This window comes from Bactrocera latifrons, unplaced genomic scaffold (assembly GCF_001853355.1).
Source record: "Bactrocera latifrons isolate USDA-ARS-PBARC rearing strain unplaced genomic scaffold, ASM185335v1 scaffold_230, whole genome shotgun sequence".
NCBI lineage: Eukaryota > Metazoa > Arthropoda > Insecta > Diptera > Tephritidae > Bactrocera > Bactrocera latifrons.
In genome coordinates, this window is record NW_017535853.1 from 123,171 (window position 1) to 139,560 (window position 16,390).

Sequence of the window (16,390 nt, forward strand, 5' to 3'; positions counted from 1 at the left end):
TTGAACCACCCTAGTACACATATGAGTAGGTATGTATATTTTTTATAATTTGAAACTTTTCGGTTAAGTTAAGCTTTTACGTCAAAAATCATTTCAAAGTTCAAATCTCATTGTTTTCCTTTTTTGAACCACCCTGTTACACATATGAGTAGGTATGTATATTTTTATAATTTCTTATAAATTGTTCGGTTAAGCTCGTTTAAGTCAAAAGTCATTTAAAATTGTAAATCTCACAGTTTCGATTTTTTTTGACCCACCCTAGTACACACATGGGTGGGTATTCATATATAGTATATTTTTAAAATTTGTAATTTTTCGGTTAAATCTCACAATTTTGCTATTTTGAACCACCCTAGTACACATATGAGTAGGTATGTATATTTTGGGATTTTTTTTGTACCACCCTAATGGGTAAGCAACATTTGTTTATAAATAAATACAATATTTATATACATACATATGTAAATGTGGAATAATGTCTGTTGTTGAAAATAATTTGTAGTGCCATTTGTTCTTGAACTTGAAAAGCAAACTTCATATTAACGATGGCATACACATATGCATATTTTCATGACATACATACATATGTATGTACATGCATACCTGGTTAGCATTAGCAGCTTTAAGGTGGCCAGCGGCGTCGCCTTCAAAACTCCATGAACGAAAACGTGATTTGAATAAATTGCTTGTGTCTAAATATTAGTGGCAACGTTAGTTTATGTTATGTGCGGCATTTTTTTATTTGCTCAATGACTTCGTAATATTTCGCTTGCCTCTCATTCCAAACAAACTTGCTTTAAGTCTGTATGTAAGCAACAATTAGACAATACATACATGTGCTTAAAGTTAATTTATATTTTTATTATATAGGAGAAGAGTGCGCATGTGATTTGGGTCTTTGGCTTTCAGTAACGAAATCTAAAATGACTGAAAACGGCGGTATGAAGTACACAGTGTACTGAAAGTAATGCAAAATGCCTAAAACAAATCACTTGATGTCGAGAGACTATTGCCGTCTTACTAAAAACGCTAGAATATGCGTTTCGCTAACTAAATTTTGAACTGATTTTATGAATTTGGTTCAATTTTGGGTCAAGTTCTATTTCATCGACATTGCTTTCAAGCAAGCAGGTATATTTTGATGTAGTTTTCTTATGTCGCCTTGATCTCAACACCATTTCCAGATACTAACATTCACTAGGCACTCTCAGCTTATTCTATGGGCAATATCGTTGGTTAGTATAATATGTGTGGGATCTTAGGGCGAGGCTAAATTATAAAATTGTTTGATATTCGTTTCTATTATTTCACTAAATCTTCGAAAATTAGGAATGTGAGGTCTGCCAGCACAGAAAACGAGGTCTGCATATTTAAAAAAAATTAAATTATAGCCGACCCCTTATTAAAAACTAGATTTTCTCGCATTATAATAAAAAMCATATTTTTTATTTTCCTCAAAGTAGACTTCAAAGATCAAACTCAGTTTTATGCTATTAAAATAGAAAAAAAAATTATTGAGTCCGAGTCAAATTTGATTAGATGGTATGCAAAACTGACCTTATAACAATAACAAGATTGTCTCGTATTTTAATAAATATATTTCGTATTTTCTTCAAAATAGGCTTCAGAGATTAAACTATGGTTGTATGTTACCAAATTAGAAAAAAAAAAAAATCGAGTCCGGGTCAAATTTGATCAGATTGTATTCAAAGGAGACTCTACAACATTAACATTTGGGAGGGCACAGCGCGTTCAAATCAATCGCGGCAATCGAAAAACACTTTTAAGTTTTGCACTCGTCATCATCAGCATTTTCTATATTGATTAATATTCGATAACACTCTGTATATTTTCGACATTATTGAGTGCCATTATTTTAAAAGTGGCACCTTTATCACCACTCCATAACCAACTATCASAACAAGCACTGTGTCAAAAAAGATACGAGTATGCAGGCAATTATATTGTTAGCTGGTCACCTTTAAACAAAATCACGATAATTCTTATGATCACACAACCAATCGTATCAGCATTTGTTTACATTCATTGAACACAGTATAAGTATTTGCTATGAACAAACAGCTTTTTAGACAATGTTGAGTAGCTTTCGTGTCTTGGTATTTACCCGCACTTAAGTCGTCATTTGTTTGTTTATCCACAGCACATACATACATACATACATATGTGTGGATTTTTCAAAAACAGAAATGAAAACAGACAATATAAAATTGGATTTGATTTGTCATCGCCGATTACCGGCATTGTGCGAGCGACTTGCTCTGGGTCGACTAAGCTAAATGGGTGTTTTGAGCTTGTAGAGCAGCGCCAAACTGGTTCGCATAAAATACTAGAACGAATAAATTAAATCAGCAAAAGGAAAACATTTGTATATACACACGATATGTACATATAACACATATGTAGATGCGTTATATGGCTGGAACGTGAGTTCAAAATCGCATAAAAATTAATGAATTACAATGAATATTAAGTTTCAAAGAAATGCTTAGTTAGTATACCAAGAAACCCCTAGACTTTCGGAAATACATCATTAATCATAATATATTTCAGCCGTTTTCTTTACAGCAACTGTCAGCTGTAGGGAAATTGCATTCTGGATTTTGTAATACCTGTCTACTGTATTTTGGCTGGAAAATACTTGAGCAGCGCGCTTGTGAACTGTTGAGCCACCATGAAAATGCTCAACAACAGAAGTACAATTTCATTGATAATATTCGATATCTCCAGCTACGAAATATACACAACAAAAAAAAAAAMGATTTTTCGAAAAAAATTTYACACTGATACGATCCCTTAAGTAAGCAACCGAGCTTTTTTAGATTGCAGATTCTGTAATGTGACAAGCTGAGTCGATTTAGCCAGATGGACAGTATATAAGTTGTTATATACGCGACTAAGTCCATCAGTTTTGGAATTATCTAAGATTTTGTATACGTACTTTTCTCATTTCTCATTTCTCATTTGTTGGATCCGCCAATTTTGGATCATTAGTTATATTATTATAGTATAGCTGTCATACGAGTCYTTGTATTGAAAACTTTTTTATTTGTCAAGAAGTCTTCATGAAATTCGGCACGAATTATTTTCTAAGGCTAGACTGCAATCTCCGAACTTATTGTTCAGATCCGTTCAGTATAGCATATAGCTGGCCTACAATCTGACCGATCAAATTCCATTCCTTGTATGGATTTTTTTTGTATTTGTCAATATATCTTCTCGAAATTTGRCACAAAATATTTTCCAAGGCAAGACTGCAATCTCGAAATATATAGTAAAGATCGGATCACTATAGCATATATGTAGCTGCCATACAAATTGGCCGATCCAAATCAAGTTCTTTTATAAAAACTTTTTAATTTCACAAATTATCTTTACGAAATTTGGCATGATTTATTTTCCACAGCAACGCAACAATCTCCGAAGATATTTTTCAGATCCGATCGCTATAGCATATAGCTGTCATACAAATTGACCGATCCAAATCAAGTTCTTGTACGAACAACTCTTTAATTTCACAAATTATCTTTACGAAATTTGGCATGAATTATTTTCCAAAGCAACGCTACAATCTCCGAACATATGGTAAAGATCGGAMCACTATAGCATATAGCTGGCATACAAACTAACCGCTTAAACACTTAATAAAAAACTTTTCATACGCTTTTATGCTATGGGAAATGCAGCTGAGAAGGATATTACAGCATCGGTGTAGCCTAAGTGTACGTTGTCTCTTGTTTCTATAATATTTTTGTTTTAATATTCCTAACCATAACCATACATTTATAAGCATGAGGCTARCTTTGATTTATTTTAAAACATTCAGTTTATTTAATTTAATTTTTCAATTAAATATAGCAACTATTAAATTTTTATATATTTAAACGTATTTTGAATGCATTGCTCTGCAAAAATAATGCTTCACCTTTTGTAGAATTTACATCTACAATTCAAAAGTAATGCGCACATCTACTAAAATCAAACAGGTTTTTGAAAATAGTTTCTTTTTGCTKAATTCTTTATATGCAAATATTAAACAAATAAACTTTCTACACAGATATGTATGTATGTAAATATGTACACTTTTTCTCAATCAATTTTCACGGTTGCCTCATCGACAAASGAATGCTGTTTGTTTTGAGATAATAATCAATTAAAACGCCGTTGGTATTACCACTGACATTTCGACATATAAAATATTTGTCAATCAAGCGAGTAATATCGTTTTTGTTGATCCATGCGAATAAGTCACAAAATTTGTAATCTAAGTTGTTCAAAAAAGTTTTAGCACTTTTTATTCTTTATTAATTCCCATTCCCTTAGTCTACTTTCAATCTAAAAATTGCGCCCATTTCCGTCATCACCAAATCATTTTTCTACTTGACTTGCAATTTGTCTTRCATGCTATGTCACACTGCAAATTTATTACGTAAATTTTGTTGTTACTATGCTCTTACACTGTACATATATGTATTCATATATCTCCTTTTTCATTATTGTACTTGATCGATTTTTTGCTTTTTTTCACCTAAGTGATATATAATTTAACAGCTGATCTTGTATGTTTAGATTATTTTATCATTCATTTTATAAGCGTTTACCTTCACCGTTTCAATTCAATTTCATTTACCTTTCGGAGATTGCACACACACACAGGCAGCACTTAAACAATACGTTCGTAGGCTTTCTTCGCTGACTTTTTTGACTGATTTTACTATTTCATTTATTCGTACTAAAGCGAAAATGTCTTCTCTTCTAATTTTATAAGCAATTTTAAACAAACCTTTTGCCTCGACGTCTCGTATACGATTGAATGCTTTTTACCGAGATTCTGTTAGCTTTCCGCCGCACAACGCACTTTCGKGTGGCGCTCATGTATCTGAACATTTCACATCGATCAATGCCGGTTGTGAGTGTAGTGAGTGTAGAACAAATGCTACTCAACTAATGTTAAGAAAGGCATGTACATATGCTTAAGGAGAGGCCGACGAGTGTTCTCCAATCATAGGATTATACATTTTTCGTTTAAAACTCAAAATTATCTGATCAAATTTGAACCGGACTGACTAAACAGAAAAAAATTGTCAGGTGTTTTGATACAAATTTGTATTATCGCCTTCAACTTAACACACTTCATACCAAAAAAATTCACTGAAATAAGTTACATCACCCCATAGGAGATGTTGAGATCCTCTGSTATCTMTYCGATGCCAACTCGASGATTTTCARGTACTGTTTCTTTAACTTTTTCGAYGTCATCGCTATTAACAGAGGTGGATGGACGACACGCATGAGGCAAATATTCGTTGACTTCACGCGAGCTTCACTGAATTCTTTGTGCGACTCAAATAGTTGTATTCGTGATATATTASACTCCCAGAACATATTTACAACATTTTGATTGATTTCGTAGCAGTGAATCCATTGGAAATACAAAATTTCAAGCAAACTCGTTCATTGGTTAAAATTGCCATACAAACTATTCGTAAACAAACAGCTGTCGAACCCGCAATTGACATACATAGATCCAAAGTCGTCACGGAAATCAAAATTCATACGAACAAAAAATAAGGTTGTGCCGAATCTAAATTTTTAAATATCTAAGTACTTAGTAGTTAAGTAAATTACGCAATTGCAATCAATTCGGGCAGCTCATCGAACATTTGTCAGTCTGTCAATTAAACTAAACACCTTATATGCATATATTTCCAAGAGCACGTTTAAATTAAAAAACCTTACACTCAATGTTCTTAGCAAGCGCTCAGATTAGTTGAATGTACTCCTGAGCAGAAAACTGGTCTAAAATTTAGACTCTAAAYGCTGCAACCTGTGGCTGACTAACTTTAAACTGTGTATGCTTTTAGTCTCAATCAATGAATCAAATACAATGTGTGTGTGTGTGCTGTATGTATGAATACCGGCTAAGGTTAAGATAAGTTTGTTTATACGCATTTTACTTTTAATACAAGTATGTACATATAATTGTATGTAGATATGTTTAAACTTTGAGTTTATTACACTTCACACGCATTCTTTGTTTTTATATTTGGGACAAGCACTTTGATTGTCTGTAAGTTACTAGCGAAAATGTTTGGCATGCTGAACAGTCATATGTCACAACTTTTATACGTAAATATAAACAGCTTAAGTGATAACATTGCTTTCACACATTACTGTTATCTTAGCAAACATTTCATTTCATATTTGCCTTTTTTGGTAATACGGAATATTGTACGGAACCGTTTTATCTTTGACAAATTACGTGAAAACATCTTGCCAAATAAAAACGTATTACATACAATGACTTGACTTTGATCGGTCAGTTTGTATGACAGCTTTATGTTATAATTGTCCCATTCAAAAAATATATTCATATTGGGTAGTCGAAAAACTAGTTTCGTATTTTGCAAATAGATATCGTTGCAGTCGAATATCTCCAGTGCTACCAATATAAAGATATGATATGTTAAGGTGATGGATGAAGGTATGGCGTTGGAAAGGTGAAATTTTAACCAAAAATTAAATACAGGCAAGTTGAAAAAAAACTTACAGATGTTCAAAAAKGCTTGAAAATTATGAAGAAATTCGCTATATTTTGAAATTTTTGCGTAAAAAAGGGAAGAATGCCACGCAAGTCACCAATGAAACCGAATTTACATCTGCGACTCTTTGCTGAAACGAAATGAAATCGAACCATTTCTGAAGCGATTGCTAACAGGAGACGAAAAGTGGATCACAAATGACAAAAGTGTGCAAAAAAGATCATGGTTCAAGCGTGGTGAAGTTCAAAAAATGTTCGCAAAGCCAGGATTGAAGCCTCGAAAGGCTGAGTGTTTGGTGGGATTGGAAAGGAATCATACACTATGAGCTGCTCCAGCCTGGTCGAAAGATTGATACTACATTTTACTGTCAACAACTGATGCGATGGAAACAAGCAATCGAAAAAACAACCAGAACTGATCAACAGAAAGGGCTTCGTCTTCCATCAGGACAACGCTAGACCACCCACAACTTTGATGACTCGGCAAAAACTGGGAGAGCTTGGCTAAGAAGTTTTAAAGCATCCACCATATAGCCCTGATCCTGCACCAGCGGACTACCATTTGTTTCAGTCATTCCAGAACTCCCTTAATGGAGTAAAGTTGGCTTCAAGAGAAGCCAGTGAAAATTACTTGTCGCAGTTTTTCGCCGAGAAACAAGAAACGTTTTTCACTGTTGGAATAATGTCTCTAGCGGAAAAAAAATTGTACATATTTGTTACATTAAAGTTCGTTATAAATAATAAAATGAAGTTGAAGTTTAATTAGAAATACGAAAATACTTTTTCGACTACCCAATATATATATGTGGATACTTCACAGGGTATCCGACATTARCAGCTGGGTGTTATAAAATTCGTGACAAACTTAATAAACTCGTAGCTTGCTTTTATTGCTTTTTAAAGCTCACTCCACAGTGTAGATAAATCATCATCAAGAAACTGATTTTCAAAAAAAAAAAAAAATTAAATAAGAATTACATCGGACAGCAACTCTATCTGAGCCACCATTAGTACTTGAACCCATTATGTGTTAATGTAGTSGACTAGACAGCAAATTTGCTTATTTTTAAAGCCAGCAACCCATAATAAGTCCATTTTCATGGATATAACTGAAGTCCATCATAAAAGTTTACCAATTGGAAATTGTGTATGTCTTAGCCCTCGCTAATTTACCAGCTCATCAGTACATTATWATTTTTTTATTTTTTTCAAATTAGTTCAATAGCCTCACGCGTTTTTTAGTAGGAACACATTGATGWATTATTTTCATATTTTCCTTCCTCTTTCCCCTCAAACAACCTTGAACTGCGCGCCAAGCGGAACGTTCATAACCAAGCTATCTTTTTGCTAATGTCTACACTATATTTTTTTCGTTTCACGTACGTATTTGTGTACCTGTTCAGGTAGAGCTGTCTATACGCCAAAGACAAACTTACCATCATCGTCAGTCGACAAAAGCCCTAGCAACAAACAAAAGCGCGAGAATTTAAAAAAAAAAAACAAAAAGAACAACAAATGTTCGCCCCAAGTCGAGGAGAAAGAGTGTGGAAGGATGAAATAAGACACGAAGCAGCATTTTGATATACTAGAACTCTTTGGCTACTGCATAGTTATTCATCCACATATGTACAGAAGTAATATACATACATATGTATAGGTATAAACATAATGATCGCGGTGTTTTGCAGCCAAACAGGATTTCGTCGTATCTTGAAGACTTCTTCCAGCTGATTTGCTTTTACCGTCTGTCTTCATAAGGTAAAATGTTCATTAAAAGCAAGCAACAAGGCTTTGGTCAGAAAATTTCAGGGCAACGTACAATGGGCGGGTTCCATATTGCTACAGCATAGAATAAAATGATATCTGTGTTTCTTATTGCACATGTGTATGTTTGGAAAGTTGGATGTTAAAAATTAGTTCTTCAAGGAGCTTGGAGCTGTTTCAAAACTAGTAATAGAACAAACTTCACTAAATATCTACCGTGGTCCAAGCGCTGTAGGACTATCCATAATGACTACAAAAAGAATAATTCAGTCGAAAATTCCTTATTACCCTAAGTTTTCGATTGCACATTTATTCGAACCATAATGATCAAATGCCCTCAATCAGCTTAGTTCTTGGCGATCCCATGGAAATTAAGAACTTCAACATTCATACCTCCACAGAAGGCTTTGCTCTTATTCCTGAACAACTTCCGTCAAATAATCATAAATGACCTTCACGGCCTGTATAAACTCCTAAACAGCTCGTTTTAACTGGGACTTTGATTTCAGAATTGCTTTTGGATTTCGTTGAAACCTAAGCTGGTGCTTGCAGAAATGGCTGTCGGGTTGATGACGTCGGCCAGTTTGAAGTCGAGTCCGCGTGTGTTATTCCGTTGAACTTTTGGATCTTTAGTGAGCTTAGGTGGCGCTGTTAAACGAACAGAACTTCCACGACTGCGAGATCCTTCTGGCACAAAAGGGAACCCTAAGAAGTCATCCGAACTACGGGTTCTTAGCAATCTATCAATCTCGTCACAATTATAGGTTTTCTGACTGGACACTGTCCAATAGGTTTAAATACGGTATCCAACACTCTCTTCCAAAGCTTGCTTGAATTTGTGGTAAGCACAAAATGCTTCGTCGATGGATGAGGATCTTGGGATCCACCTTTTTGAAGTTTATATCTTTTTCAGTTCCTCCTTCCCTACTAAAAGTTTTAGTACAAGTTTTCTTATTATGCTAAGCAAAGCTTCAATAATATCATTAAGGTCTACTAAGAAAAATTGTTACCCAAATATATCCAAAAAAAGAAATCCTGATAGGTCGAACTTTATTCACCAAAAACCTTGTGTTCAATAAGTCCTCGTGCAAAATATTGGAATTGATTTTGTATTATTATGTCCGATCTGTTGAATTTGGCTACTTAATGAGTGAAATATATGTATTAGCGCCATTTTCGCAATGTTTGATTAGCAGCCTTTTGCAGCTCTGGTTCCTWGCTACGGTAAATAACCATTTTTTAACCAGCACTTAACTGGTTGCTAACCAGATATTGAGAAAACGTCCCGCAATATGCATGTTTAATACTAACCAAATAATGTTTAATGCTGTTTGTAAGTATGGTTTTATAGCGGCGCTAACAGTAATATCGATATTAAATTGTTTCTAAACTTATTTTGGGACTTTGAGTACACAATTTCCTAAGTATCTCGCATCGATTTCGAAACATTACAATTTGTTTAATTTAAATCTCTTTCATTTCAGTAATGCTTTATTTTATTATACGTTTAYTATGCAGCAAAAAATTTCAAATATTGCTAATAGTTCTAATGAACTTTCGTGATTGGGGTCTACCCAACATGATAAGAATAGAAGTTGACGATTTTCCAATTGCTCATCTTCTAGGTAAAAGCGTAGTTACAAATTGCAGACATATACTAGCAAATTTGGATTATGACGAATCGAATACACAGAACATCATAAGCCATTTTGTSTCGAGAGTCGGCAGACATAGAAAAACACAAATCTTTCGCTCAAAAATCACTGGACACAAAATCATCGGAAAGAGCTATCCGAAAAGTTATAAGACAATACGTGCACTTAGTTTTCCACTAAACAGTGAATATCTGCGAAAAGAGTACCTCACTCAAGTCGTTGGCGCTGATTTACAGATCTGTCCACATGCAAGTATACAACAATTTGTCAACTTTTTCGCCACACATAGCGAATACAATGAAACCACTGTATGGCTGCTCATGCTCACCAATCCCCAGCTGCTTGTACATCCTTATCTTGAGCATCACGGTTTTCCGGTGCCGCAGTTGTTCGGCGTATGTGGTTTGACCACATTTCAGGAGCATGTCGGCCAAACGTTACAACATTTCTATAAGGCAAATTTCGCAATCAAATTGCGTATAGCCAAGCAATTGCTTGAGTCTGCTTTGAAGTTCACAAATGGCTTTGAGGGTTACCGCATGTACATAACCGATTTAACGGCAGACAATCTAATCTACAATGAGGAACGTGATAAACTATATTTCATTGATTTAAATACCGCTTTTATAGTGRATTCGAAGCACACTGCACATAAAGATGGCATAGATCAACATGAAAATATAGAATGCGATGATTGCTTTGCCTTCGTGCCGGATCGTTTGTGCACGTATGGTATAAGCGATGTGAATTTACTCGAATCGTGCCTGTTTTTACGTGAGAATTTGAAGCGTGATCGCACGAAGGGTTTCCTCAAACCAATACCGGCGGAAATCACAGCAAAGTATCCTAATTTGGAGACACTACTCGACAACTGTGTGGATGGTGTAATAAAAAGGGAAACGGAGTCGTTAGAAGAAATGTCGCGTTTTCTCACAACGCTCAAATTAATAGAATTGTTGTCAGATATTTTAAGCGAATTTTAGGTTACGTTGGAAATTAATTATAATAATAATTGTTTTATATAGTATTTGTAAATAAATTTTGGTGATATTACAGTGAAAATAAATGTGAAATAAATTTTTTTTTTATAAAAAGTAAATTTTTTTTTATTTTATTATGGGTAATAAGAGGTGATATGCTTCAGTACATATAATTTTAAGGTTATGTTGAACGTTAAAGAAAATTCTTATTTTGTTCATTAATGAAAGTAAGGAGTAGAGGACGGTAAAGAAAATGCATGACAACGTTGCTGATGACCGGACTATATATAATAACTGGTGACGAGATACGGGCATATGAGGTCGAAACTATMCTATAATCTCTAAAAATAAGCCGAAACCAAGAAAACCGCGTGAAAAGGAGACTATTCGGAAAGTGATGATGGAAATGTGTGTTAAATTACATGAAAATATTGTATTTTTTTAATCAGTTCAGGTCAAATTTGATCAGATGGTAATGTGGCCTGATTACATGTGTTTGATATGATATGTTTGGCCCCGCAGCTTCTATACTACTATATATAAAAGGCACGTAGAAGACGTCCTCTGTGATGTTATTCTGCTTGGCTGCCGGACATAGTATATAAGAAAGTACCTACCACGGTGCAGGAGGGAAACTAATTGGTAATGACAACGTGTGTGATCATATGATGTTACTATAACATCATGTAATTTGTTAACGTGAATTAAATTTTGCTCTGGGCTACCGTGCAACTGTGCAGAGGGCCACTAATTAGTAGTGATGTGTGATGATGTGATGCTACTATGGCGTCTGGTGGTTTGTTAACGTGACATTAAAATTTTCCACTTGGCTGCAGGAAATATATATAAGAAGTGAAGGACGGCCACTAATTGGTTGTGCAGTGTCATCATATGATGTTACTAAGACATCACGTGATTTGTTGACGGGACTTGAMCTTCTGGTTTTTGACTGCCGGCGCAGTAGAGCCAATAATTGGTAGTGATGTGTGAACACATGATTTAGCAATGACATCATGTGATTTGCTGACGTGAATGAAATTTTTGTTTTTGACTGCCGGGTATATATAAGAAGTGCCCCTCCACGGTGCAGGAGTGCCACTAATTAGTAGTTATGTGTGATCATATGATGTGACATGGATATAATGTGCTGTGCCGGTGTTGATGTGTTGTGGAATTTTTCTTCTTGAGTGTTGGATATTCACATACACATATGTAAGTAAATATAAAAGGAAATTGGCGCTGATGGTCTTTAATAAGGTATGCTTATGCTAAGTATATTTTGATATTTTTTTTTCTGCTGCCAACTCTTAAATATGTATACTATATATTTTACATTTATTCTGAGTACTTTATATTTACAGAATGCTTGCATTTTACATTTAGTTTTCCTCCAAATATTTAACATCGTTTTGCAGATCCTTTATCTCCTTCAATATGCTCTTCGTCATTTGACCTTCTGGTGTCTCAGGCGGTTCGTAAAGTAGCATGCGTACCGATTCGCGCAGCATCATTTCAACACGTTTAAGATGTTCCTGGTAGAAAATGTGGAATTTAATGATTTTAAGAATTTCTTGCTCTACCACAACTTACCACCAACTCCGTCTTCTGTAGTTCCTTCTGGTCGTAACTCATTCGATGCAGTTCCGCAAGTGTATTCGCCATCTCGTAGAGCACAATCGCTTTTAGGCGTGAAATACCTGGTAAAATTATTTGCAACACACCGAATATATCCTGGCAGAGGCGCACTTTGCGTTCATATACCCGGCGGCCGGGCTGTAGTGCAAAATTCTGCAGAATCGTGCGCAAAATGGCCGCTATATTCTGTTTTATATCCAACAAAAGGTAGTGATTGGGATGAAAAAAGCGTGTGAGTTTCGAAAGCAGGAGTTCATAACGCGTGATATCCTCTTTTGMGTGGAACATTTCTTCTTTGGCACGTTCGATTAATTGTTGTACAGTAACTGKCGTTAGGGTGTGTTCACACTCCTGACACTTCCACGTAAATAATTGCTTGGCGGCGGTGCTTTTCGCTGATTTTTGTAACGGTATCGCTTCTGTTGTTGGATCATTCTTTATCTTGACAATGAAGCCAGTACGTTTATTCTCAGCACAACGYGCACACATGAAACTGCTCATGTGTGAGCCCAACTCGGTGGGATCCTCACAACGCTCACATTTACAGTCGAAATACTTGCCCTCCTTTAACAGATGACGCCGCTCATCGGTGCCCTGGCAAAAAGTCATTAATACAATATAACAAATAAACTCGGTATTGGCCGAAACATACCAACAGCACATTTGTATAACAGTTATATAACAGTTCTCCCTGCGTCACATCGCGCGTAGTGAATACTTTCATCAGATAGTTTTCATCGTTACTAATCTGTACATTGGCTACACAACTGTGCGCCATAAGCGCTGTACGTGGATACAGGCCGCGCAGCTGACCTTCATCGGGCGCACGTATCTCAAAGCAGTTTACATCAATAATGCCTAAAAATTTTTGCAGCAACATTTCATCGACACTCTGCGCGTCTTTCAGATGTTTTGTCAAGCCCGCTTGCAGCACCGGTTGTACGACGTTCTTTTGCAATTCTTGCCATATTGCAGTGCCGCGCCGCTCTTCCAAATGCGACTCCATTTGTAGTAACTGTTCGTAGTATGAAGCGTTTTCCGGATCCTCACGGAGCAGCAGACATTTGAGCAGTCCATAAGTATTAGGATTCTCCTTAAGTAATTCAGTGCGTAAATCTTTCATGGCGGCAAGCAAACGGCAGTCGTATTCATTGTGGGAAGCACAATTGTCGCAGAGCGCAAAGACGCGGCAGGTGCTATTAAAAACATAGTAGTATTTAGTGGTTCATAATGAGATTTTTAAACTTGATTTAGTGGTATATTTATACCTAAAATAGTTTAACAATAAGCCCCATAKGTGGAACTTCAGGCTATATTCATTATCAAAGATCGCGCTTATAGAGCATCTTCGCCACTAAAGTCGAATAATAAAACTCATGTAAGGGGTGATCCGGCTAGATGTTCTTTTTTCAATAGCCTTTTTTGACAAATCGCGACAGACGTATAGAGCGACTTGGCACATTTTACGTCGAGATCTTAAATTGAAACCATACAAAATATAGCTTCCGCAAGAACTCATCCGCCCGACCTTTCCAAGCGACATCGATATGTTCTATGGGCTCTGGAAAAGTTCTAGGAGGATCCGACGTTTTCTAGCCAATTTCGTTTTAACTCAATGGATATGTAAAGAAGCAAAATTTGGGACAAATAGCAACCTGAAGAGATTCAAAATCTGCCATTTCATCCAGAAAAAACAACGGTTTGGTGTGGTTTTTGGGCCGGAGGAATCACCGGTCGTACAACTCCGCTTTGATTCAGCCATTAGAGCAAAACATGACACCCAGTCGAAATGCTCAAACTCAATCAACGAAAATTGAACTCAATGGATGGACCATCTGWGACGTAGCCGCGGCAAACATATAAAAAAGATAATCTTCAAAAATTAAATGCTAAATTTGACTTTCTCTCTCTGTSTCGCTCTATCTTTGTCTCTTTCTCTCTCTGTGACTCTCTGTCTCTCTCTCTCTCTCAATACACTCACTTACTCTCTTTTCGTTCGCTAAGGAACTGCCCTTCAAAAAAGCCTCTGAAAYATATATACGTAAGCTGCCTTTTATATTCCGTGATTTAGCAACCCTAGTGTTGCAATCTGGCAACTCGCAACTTTATCCTAAAGTTTGATATTTTTGATGTTGTACACACTCATAACGTTTTGACATCCGAGCGCTTTTTGTGTTGTTTACAGTAACTCAAAATATTCATATCGGCAAAAAAAGGAACTAAGCCGCGAACATTTTCGCGTGATTCSTTTTTTACAACTCTTAAAGTGGATTAACTCAGCAATCATTAATCGATGAACTTAATTCAATCTTTGGCGATGAAGCTCCATCTATTCACCAGTGTTTACCGATGGTATGGTGAATTCAATAAAGGTCGTAGATCACTACAAGATAACTCTTTATCAATGGTAAGGTGTAAACAATCGAAGCCGTAGATCACTCCAAGATGAGTTTCATGAAGGTCGTCCAAAATCAGTAGTTGTTCTGAAAACTGTTGATGCTGCATATAGTGATATTGCAAGATCGTAATGTGGGATTAAGAAAACTATAGACTTCATTGAAACCAGCATATATTGAATATTGAATGGACATTTGGCTGTAAAAAATGTGTCGATTGGTCGAAAGAAATGTTATAATAAAATACGATTTCGACACCTGAAGAGGYAGTTGATGCGGGCAGAACGCATGTTTTGGAGATATCTTAATCAGAGTATGCAAAAGTGTATATATCTCAATGGAGAATACTTTGAAAAACTACAAAGCGATTTTCGATGATTAAATTTGTTCTCTAATCACGAAAGGCAACCCACGTATCCAAATCAATTTTATAAAATATTCTTGCTATTACCTGCAAAATTGTGTCGTTAATTTCAGGCAATTTGARCAACGTCGCTCGCCGCTCAAAGCCAGCAACAATATCGGCTGTTCTAGCAAAAAAGTTTCGCCGRCTTTGATGTCCACAGCTGCTGTAACATATCTACACACAAAATATGAATTATTAGCCATTAGTGTATACAACAATGTTGCTGATATATGGTAATAAGTGAAAAATAGAAAACAGGCACACGGGAAAATAATGCACGAAAAAATTTTAAAAGGATTTCAGCAAAATACCTTCCCAACACGTCGTTGCTCTCGATTTTACACTTTTTAGCAAATACATCCATTGTAAATTCAGTCGATAATTATTATAGTTGGAGTTTTTTTAGTTATACGTGCTTTAAAAATATATATTTTTACATTACACAACGCTTCGAGTTACATTATATGTGCTTCAAAACCATTTACCGTTTTTATTAATTAATTAATGAATTTTACCGTAAGCTTTTCGTAGAGAAATAATTTTTATAAATTTTGCTTGCAAATACTTTTACAACTTTTAAACTTTACGTTTAAGAAAATAATTAACTTTTCATTTGTGCACTGCTTCGATTCTTTTCGAACTTTTCGCGTTTGCGAGTCGAGTAAATGTCAACTAATGGTACAAGTAATGCATCCGTCGAATGCAATTTGTACACGCCGTCGTAAATTTAATTTTAAAGATGCATTTCTAGTCGGCGAGCTAACAATATAGGAACGTATATACATTTTTGTATTTGTATGTATTTATACGCGAATATTTTACAATTAGAGCAGGGCATTAAACAACAAATGTAACACCGTCAATACGAAAGGCACTTCGGGAGAACAATGCTAAAAGACAGAGAACATGAAATGCATTATAAAAGAGTGTCCCATTTCTACACAGTCACTAGGTTGCGTCACAACCTTGCTGCCTCAGGTTTTCATCAAAGAACA

The 16,390-nt window shown here is 35.6% G+C and overlaps 3 protein-coding genes across 7 annotated transcripts in view; 1 reads left to right on the forward strand and 2 right to left on the reverse strand.

The window, feature by feature from the left end:
• LOC108968884 (BTB/POZ domain-containing protein 6-A) overlaps positions 1–4,895 on the reverse strand; it is a 7,980-nt gene extending 3,085 nt beyond the window's left edge. The window contains exon 1 of one of the 5 annotated variants that reach the window (XM_018933205.1): positions 4,802–4,895. Coding sequence is in view for 2 of the 5 variants with exons in the window: in XM_018933202.1 (XP_018788747.1) it covers positions 4,476–4,496 (21 nt within the window). In the remaining 3 variants the exon portion in view is untranslated. Of the gene's footprint in view, positions 1–603; positions 960–2,959; positions 3,524–4,475; positions 4,619–4,648 lie in introns of those variants that run through there. The other 4 variants (XM_018933204.1, XM_018933202.1, XM_018933203.1 and 1 more) reach the window with 4 other exon arrangements.
• The window catches only part of LOC108968885, a 15,585-nt gene extending 4,546 nt beyond the window's left edge, over positions 1–11,039 (forward strand). Inside the window, exon 2 of the mRNA XM_018933208.1 lies at positions 9,808–11,039. Within this exon, the coding sequence (XP_018788753.1) occupies positions 9,810–10,961 (1,152 nt within the window). The 5' untranslated portion in view covers positions 9,808–9,809 and the 3' untranslated portion in view covers positions 10,962–11,039. The remainder of the gene's footprint in view (positions 1–9,807) is intronic.
• Positions 11,040–12,276: 1,237 nt separating this feature from the next.
• Positions 12,277–16,348, reverse strand: LOC108968848 (protein msta). Its single transcript, XM_018933146.1, has 5 exons — positions 15,707–16,348; positions 15,441–15,569; positions 13,246–13,789; positions 12,549–13,187; positions 12,277–12,490 (listed from the first exon to the last, which is right to left on the reverse strand). Exons 1-5 carry the CDS (start codon positions 15,757–15,759, stop codon positions 12,338–12,340), a joined length of 1,518 nt encoding a protein of 505 aa, XP_018788691.1. The 5' UTR covers positions 15,760–16,348; the 3' UTR covers positions 12,277–12,337.
• Between the last annotated feature and the right edge of the window lie 42 nt (positions 16,349–16,390).